The sequence below is a fragment of the Rhagoletis pomonella genome, unplaced genomic scaffold, assembly GCF_013731165.1.
Source record: "Rhagoletis pomonella isolate Grant_MI unplaced genomic scaffold, Rhpom_1.0 Rhpom_scaffold_00005, whole genome shotgun sequence".
NCBI classification, from domain to species: domain Eukaryota; kingdom Metazoa; phylum Arthropoda; class Insecta; order Diptera; family Tephritidae; genus Rhagoletis; species Rhagoletis pomonella.
The window spans coordinates 66,642,025-66,650,220 of NW_023458559.1; the positions used below are offsets into that span (position 1 = coordinate 66,642,025).

Here is an 8,196-nt window from a genome sequence, read left to right on the forward strand (position 1 = left end):
AAAAAGTTACGAATTGGCACAGCAGAAATGTAAAATTTTCTCACCATAGTAAAAAGTTTTTCCACCATAGAACTTTTCTATCAATTGGCACAGGCCCTAAATCACACAAATAAGTATTGAATAGTGATACTATTTGCAAATAAGCGCAAGACGCCGCCATTTTTTGGTTTATTTTCTCTTTCTATGTTCATCTTATTGCCTTTTTTATAATCAAGACGTTGCCATTTTTAATTTAATTTTCTTTTTCGATGGTCATATATTTGCCTATTTATAATCAGGCAATATTAAATAAAAATTTTTCACCGTCGAATTAATTTATATTAATTCGCCTTGTTTTAAATGTTGGCTGGAGCTTGAACACCACCTTCTATAAATTCGCCTTGCTTTTGTTGTTTATTTAGCGCAGCTGTCAAAATTTTAGAATCAGCAAGTGGACACGGAAATCTTTGTTTTGTCTGATTGGTACACATGCTCATTTTCCAATTAACCCGCAAAGTCTACAGTCCATTATATCGCTATAAATTAACAAATCAATACAGTGCGTGATAAGACATCAGTGACTTTTAAATTCAGAATTTTCATTATACCCTTGAAAGTATCTACGGGGCTTTGTACGAATTAGCCAGATCCAAAGCAAATTTTTGCGGGGTACTCAGTCGTGTGGGGTGACAACAAGCGTTGCGTGCAACGAGTGGCACACATTGCGCAACTCCAACCAACTACCGCTAAATGGTGCGGTAATCAGTGATAATTGAATGGAAATCAAGAAAGTACATACATATATACATGTAATTGAAAGAAAGTAGACAAAAAATCCAAGAAGCAAAACTATCAGTGCCTATCCAAAACGAAGCTATGAAGAAACGGGCAGGGGGTTCACGCGGCAACAGCTCGCCTGATGATAGTGGTACTGAAATTCAAGGTGATGCAAACACAGGGGCTAAAACCAACAGCAATGCTAACTCTAATAAAACAGGCGCCGCCAGCGCGCCCACCACACCCACCAAGCAGCGAAGCTCATCGTCCATTTCAAGGGATAAAGGACTTGATGAGTTTGCCGAGACATTTGTAATTGTTAATGAACGGCCCGTGGACGATATATCGCTTGATTTCTTCTATAAACCGCATACAATAACATTGTTCGCAATCTCTGTACTTTCTGTGATGTTCTTTGCTTTTGTCAGGTGAGTTCTAAGGATAAAATCATGAATGACAGATGTTTTGAAATCCTACGTACATATGTAGACAATATTGTATGCATGTTTAATTTATTTTTAATGTTTGCATAGTTATATACACTTTAATTACTGGTGTCACATATCCTGCCGATAAGGTGTTTAAAAAGATTTCGTGAGAATTTAAACAAAATCGTAAGCAAACTAAACTTTGTTAACCCTTACATTTTTGCCGCTATCCACTCCAATTTCAGCCAATATTTGACTTAATGCGCAGCTGCCATTTCCATTTCTTGTCTCTGCTTTTTTGGTAGCATTTCTTAAAAGGAACAAATTGAGTTTTAAACAGTGTTTTGGGTTATTTCCTCTTCAAATCCTGAGATCCCGAAAGTTCCACTTGGATTTATTTCTTAGCATTTAAACGGAGACCATGCATTTATTTATTTACACGTACATATGTACATAATGTGTACATATGTATATATATTTTCATATACAGGCCACATTTTTGGCACACATCCCCTTGGCACATTCCCCTTCATTTGGACACCTTCGTTCCACTGTTTCGATGAGCTAGTGCCGAATGGAGTAAGTTAAACTTTGAACAAAAACGAAATTTCGTATTTACATATTTACCATATTCGTTGCCGTCCAACGCCTGTCAGCAGCGCGAATGTAGTTCAATCAGTGCAAACTCTTCTCTCTCTCAATATCATCACATTGCTAAATAAATCCAAGTAAAACAAAAAGTGCTTCCGAAAAAATAATCAAAATTCAACTATAAATTATTTAACTTGTCTAAAAATCTGGCTGTCGGTTATTTTAACTTGTAACGCATCAAAACCGTTAACAACTTAAAGTGACAACTTATGTTTTATGAAAATTAAAAGTTGCAAATCAAGGATATTGAGTAATCCAAAAGATGAATTTGTCATGTCAAGTAAATCGCTAGTGCAGTGTGTGGCGAAATCAATACAGGGCATGCAACAACAATTTCAACGACGAACTCTCAATCAACTAAACCAATTCCCTTCCCTTATGCCCAAATGGATGCGTAAGTTTCGAAACATTGTATCACGCGAATCAATTATGCAAATAAAAATAGAGCTAGTTCAAGTGAAAAAAACTACGATAACTTATTCAAAAGAGAATAGCGTTATTTCAGTTGACTAAAATAGATTTGAGTATTGATTAAACAGAAAGCTTAGTAAACGATTGTCTGTTACGATTTATATTGGAATTAAATATGATGGATAAAATTAAACTTGCAAAAATAGTAAATGCATTTTTTTATTTACAGAAGCAATGCTGTTAATTTTTCCTTGTGCATCTTCTATGTATCTATATTATAAGTAGAATATATTTATATTTGTTTTTATTTATCTCAATTATTGCTCGCACGTGCTAGCTATTTACCTTCCACACCACTTTTGCTTTCGCTTCGCGTTGTGTTATTGATGATTGGCCCAGTGCCAGTGTATCACATTCAGCTAAATTGACATTGGATTAATGTGCTTGAAATAAATTTTTTACCGTTAGCAATTCTATTTGCTTAAAACCTTTATTTCCGCGTTGAATGATCCTTAAAACATATATAGTACGGACATTGTCAATGTACAAAAACCTCACGCGACCTCGCTAATAGTTATGCAATCAAATTTTGTTATATTCATGCATCACTCTGAAAAAGGCAATATGTATTTAAAATTAATGTGTGCTTAGTACATGTGCACACATAAACTGCGGATTTAGAACTCGATTTAGAATACCGATACCAAAGTTATATATATATTCGTTAACATCTATAACATATGTATGTAGGTGAAATGAAACTATGTTGAAACTAGTTGCATATGCACATATGTATGTACCTAAATATGTATGTATGTATGTTCGTAAGTTTTTTTGTATATTTCCTTTTTAGAAAGCGAAAACTGTTTCATCCGGTTTTAATTACAAAAACTATATACATATGCATATATGTGCATATGTACATACATACCCCTGATCTCCTGCTTTTTGGGTTTCAGGTGACAAATTGCCCATTTTTGTAGAGGTTGCTAACCTCCAAAACAAACAATCAACAAACTGTAAACAACTGGAAGCAGCATCTTTAAATGCAGCTAAGAAGTGTTGCCTCTTATATCTAAAAATTACTGTATTGTTTTTTGCTATTATCTAAAACTCTATGTAATTTAATGCCAAACTATTTTCAGAGAATTTTGGCTAAACGCCAATTTTTAATAAGGAGCATTAGCTAGTACATATTTAAGTACTATGTACATATGTATATATTCGTGGTTATTATTTTTAATATAATTAATAATCATATGTATGTATTTATATGTATATATTTGCCCTGAGGGTTTTTTCAATAATGATATGAAAAATGGACATTAGCTAATCCGCAAATTAAACAATATAGTATCCAAAACCATAGGGGTTTTTATATTCATTGTTTCCTTAAGAATCTCAACATTTACATATTTATTTAATAAAAACCAAAATCTTTTTCTTGTTTACGAGCCGGCCGCAGCAGAAGCCAAACGAAATCTCGACAGAGATAGGAACAAGTGTATGTGCCCGCCGAGCTTGTGATTATGTCGTCATACTATAAATACTAATGTGATAAGCTCATCTCACGCCATTCACGTATTGATTTTGCTGATATTTTTTGTTAACATGTATGTGACAGTGTGATGCAGAAAGGAGGGCACGCAGATTTATGTTAAATATTTACAAGGATTTTAAATATGGTTCATGCTTTAACCAAAAGCATATAGATCTGGCTTTATACAGAGATTAGAAAAATTTAACAAATTTTCATGAAAATTTCAACTTTTTAATAGATTTTTTTTTTCGAGTATGCAGTTTGGTAGCCCAATAAATTTTAGTATAATAAAGGGCAAGTTTTTTTTTTAATTTATTTTTTATATATACATATATATTTTTGCGGTGAGGAAAGGGTTTAAAATGCCTTCGCACCATATAGGAGCCGTTTTTGTTGTTGTTGTAACAGCATACAAATTCCCCAAAGAGATTTTGGGCCGTCACTCCTACGTGCGTGGTGTAACCATTAAAACAATCCATCCTCCTACCCTGGAACCACTTTCGCGTTATTTCAGATTCAGATGATCTCGGTGAAATTCGTGACCGTATCCCATGAGTTCAGCATTTCAGAAACGATATATTCGGATGTAACGGACCGAGTTTTCTCTCCAATTGCGGGTTTACAAAAATTTGAGAAATTCAACAAATTTTTACCTAAAGTTCAAACTTTTTAGAAAATTTTTGGTGTGCGGTTTTTACTTCTAAAGTGCATATTTCAAGTGCCTACGAAATTCCGTTGATTTTTTGATAATTTTTAGTGGCACAATTGCCTTCAAGATCTATTGCAATTATTTACGAATATAATGTTTCTTATATTCACAATAAAATTAAATTTTCCAACTTTTCCATAATTTTTTACAGGAATGAAACAAGTATCGAGGATAACATTTGGGCTGGCATATTGTGTGCTGTGTTCTTCTTCTTAATCATTTCATTGTTGGCATTTCCGAATGGCCCATTTACCCGCCCACATCCAGCACTATGGCGTATAATATTCGGCTGCTCGGTATTGTATCTATTAATGCTACAGTTTCTCATGTTTCAAAATTACAAAACTATAATGAACATACTCTATTGGCTGGACCCGAAATTGCAAAACTTTCACATCGACATGGAGAAGGTGAGGACTTGGTTTTTATAAGTAAATATTCATATTCAACACTGTATATATGTTTTCCAGGAATATGGTTCCAATTGCTCTGATTTCAGCTTTGAGCGCATAAAAAGCTCAATCGATGTATTCGCTTGGGGCCATTTTTTTGGATGGGCCTTCAAAGCCGTACTCATACGACACGCTGGTATTCTGTGGGCTATATCTGTGATGTGGGAAATTACTGAAATTACTTTCGCGCATTTGCTACCGAATTTCGTTGAATGTTGGTGGGATGCGCTCATCTTGGATGTAATCGTATGTAATGGTTTGGGCATCTGGGTAGGCTTGAAAATTTGTAAAGCCCTCGAAATGCGCGAGTATAAGTGGGCGAGCATTAAGGATATTTCATCTACGACGGGTAAAATTAAGCGTGTTGTGTTGCAATTCACACCGGAGAGCTTCACATCTATACGGTGGCTGGATCCCAAGTCAACAGCGATGCGTTTTGCGGCAGTTTGTCAATTGGTTATATTTTGGCAGGTGCGTTTTTGTGTGGACTACTGCGAACGTGATTCTAGTTCCTTTAATAATTACTGCTTTAATTAACAGGTGACGGAACTCAATACTTTCTTCATCAAGCATATTTTTGAAATGCCTCCAGATCATTATCTCGTCATTGGCCGTCTCGTTTTCATTGGCCTCTTTGTAGCGCCCTCAGTGAGGTAGGCGATTATTGCTTGTTGGTTTTGTGTGTAAATTCTTTAATGTTTTGCATTTAATTTTTCACTTTCTACCATTTTCATCGCATTTAGGCAATACTACACTTACGTGACGGATACTCGTTGCAAACGTGTTGGCACTCAATGTTGGGTGTACGGCGCTATTATGGTCTCAGAAGCAATACTTTGCCTAAAGAATGGCAAAGAGCTTTTCGAACGTACACAAGCCATAAATATTATTTTGTGGTTAATCATGCAGGTCATTGTATCAGTGGCCTTTGTTTATGGTTGCATGCTGTGGCAGGTTGGTTTGGCGTACCTTAAAGGGATCGCGCATATAGTATATGTTAAATTCTATTTGTTTATATGCTTCGCTTTTCATTTTTCTTTAGCGCGCACAGAACAAGTATAATAAGTCAACGGAATCGCCCAGCAAAAAGGGTGGCGCACAAAAAGACAGTGATTCTGCGCGAAAAGGCGTAGTGAAGGGTAAGTTGGCAGAAAATGTTTTTAAGTGTGCACAGAGAAAGTTTTTGTTTAATGCTTCTGTGAGTTATTTAAGCTCTATGTTTCTTTGTTTAAAATTTGTACCACCTATGCTGCTCTAGCTTTCATTTACACTGTATAAGTATTTTATTTTAGCGATCTATTGGTTAACCCTACTACATTCTTGCGTTTTCCATATGGATGATGGACAGTTATTTAACTCCTTCGAAACTAGCCAATATGATTTTCCCTTTCAAACCATTTATATAGTATATATTTTTTTTTGCCCAAACCCCTCTCCATCCCATTATTTTATATTGCACTTCACTCACTCCTACATTTTCTCTTGTGCACATTTTTCGGTGTGTTTTAACATTTTAAACTTCTCTCTTTTCTCCTCAATTCGTCGCTACTTTGTGTCGTTCGTGTCTCCGTATAGACTACAATCACTTCTTACATCCGCAATCGCTCGCATTAAAACTAAAAAATGTTTTCAGAGAACGCTCCGATAGAACACTATGTGATGATACACTAGAAGACATTAAAATAAAAATCGTTTGAGAATTGATTATTTAGCATGTTAAGGCTTATTTAGCTTGCTAGGATTTCCTAATGCTTTATTTTCATAATTAAATTTTAAAATTGTTTTTTGGTTGTTAAAAATACTTTTTGTTGAGCCAAATTTTGCTTTTACAAATCTCTAATTTTGTACTCAACGGTCAACTTTTGTATGAGATATACTCTGCGTTTCCAATTTCTTAGTTTTTCCTGTTTATGGAAATGAAAGATTCAAACCTCGGATCTCTGGAGTGAGAGTTGCAAGCGCTGGTTCACAACAAATAGCTTTCCGTGCAGGATTGAAAATCTCGTATGCGCTTATCGGTAAGGTTTTCAAAAACTATTAAAGCTCCATATGTTGCCCGAAGAATTCACAATTTGCTGATCACTTTAAATTCGACTTACTGGAATTCTCGAAACTAAAGTGGTCCTCTCACAAATTCTGGGAAGTTCGAAAAGATTTGGGGGATTTTAAGCTTTTCAACCCATTTCCGAATCAAGTGAAAATTGTAATATAATAAAATAAACAAAATATTAATACTAATTTTTGGAATTAAAACTATTAATTTTTGAATTATAATTTGAAACTATTTGAAAAATTTAATAAAAATCTCAAAAATTTATGTTTGCCGTGCTATTAAACGAGTCAGTCAGAGCTTTTACGGCTATAATTTTCAGAAATATTTTATGCTGTTACAAGAGCTTCGCGCACCAAATATTAACAGAAAAAAAATAACGAGAACAACGCTGGTTTAGATTTTTTTTGAGCACCGCATTAAAACCATTTTTGAATTTATTTTGATGCTCACGTCATAAAAAATATACATATTGAAAACAAATTTTTTTTTTAAATTACTAATTTCGTTACAAATTCTTTTTGTATTACTTTCTTTTAATTTATAATTCATTTAACTTTTCTTTTTCTAGGCAAGCAATCACCAAAAAAATCTCCAAAGCGCAACATACAAAAAATTGAATAAAATTCAAAAGTAAAATTTAAACAAAAACAGAAAAAAGAGGAAAAAATTAGGAATCATAGGCAACTAACCAAATCATAACCTCCGACTATTTATTCCCGCATCGATAAATAAATGCCAATAAAAAAGAGAATATATAACATCAGCGAAATTCTAACACTATCTTTGTCAAAAACTTAAAATGCGAGCATCTTAAAAATTAAATCTGTACGCTACTTCATTTTATATTACCAACACTATATAGCAATAATATATAGTTTAGTTATACTAATGTATGTATGAGAATATGCATATAATGAGTGTACTGAGTAGATTAATTGTAATTAAAAAAAAAACGCAAAAACGACAAAAAAGTGTATGCATAAAAACTTGTAGATCGAAACCTTAGATGACGGCGTAAAGAATAAAAACTTAAAATAATTGTAAAATTAACGTGGAGATCCAATTAAGAGCTAAATTTAAAAAATTCATTAAATGTAACATAAAATGTAAAAAAAAATAAACAAAAAATGAAATCAAAAACCAAAAAATCTGTAAAAGTTATTGAATAATGTATAAATTAAGATATAAGAGGGCTT

At 33.6% G+C, this 8,196-nt stretch overlaps 1 protein-coding gene across 4 annotated transcripts; it reads left to right on the plus strand.

Moving 5' to 3' along the window:
* Positions 1 to 301: 301 nt before the first annotated feature.
* On the plus strand, positions 302 to 8,190 carry LOC118739382 (phosphatidylserine synthase 1-like). 4 transcript variants are annotated; one of them, XR_004993010.1, is made up of 8 exons: positions 302 to 1,184; positions 4,647 to 4,905; positions 4,966 to 5,418; positions 5,488 to 5,600; positions 5,691 to 5,901; positions 5,990 to 6,086; positions 6,523 to 6,965; positions 7,569 to 7,586. XR_004993010.1 is itself a non-coding variant. In XM_036470661.1 (7 exons), exons 1-7 carry the CDS (start codon positions 856 to 858, stop codon positions 6,642 to 6,644), a joined length of 1,584 nt encoding a protein of 527 aa, XP_036326554.1. In that variant the 5' UTR covers positions 302 to 855; the 3' UTR covers positions 6,645 to 7,156. The 4 variants fall into 4 exon arrangements, 3 of the variants coding, with proteins under 3 accessions (XP_036326554.1, XP_036326555.1, XP_036326556.1); XM_036470661.1 differs by lacking the exon at positions 7,569 to 7,586 and having other exon boundaries at positions 6,523 to 7,156; XM_036470662.1 differs by lacking the exon at positions 7,569 to 7,586 and having other exon boundaries at positions 5,999 to 6,086; positions 6,523 to 7,156.
* The last annotated feature ends 6 nt before the right edge of the window (positions 8,191 to 8,196 follow it).

Coding starts and splice junctions, on each gene's coding strand:
- LOC118739382 (XM_036470661.1), top strand. CDS start 856: ATGAAGAAACGGGCAGGGGGTTCACGCGGCAACAGCTCGCCTGATGAT. Junction 5,902..5,989: donor ATGGTTGCATGCTGTGGCAG/GTTGGTTTGGCG, acceptor ATTTTTCTTTAG/CGCGCACAGAACAAGTATAA. Junction 6,087..6,522: donor GCGAAAAGGCGTAGTGAAGG/GTAAGTTGGCAG, acceptor GTCTCCGTATAG/ACTACAATCACTTCTTACAT.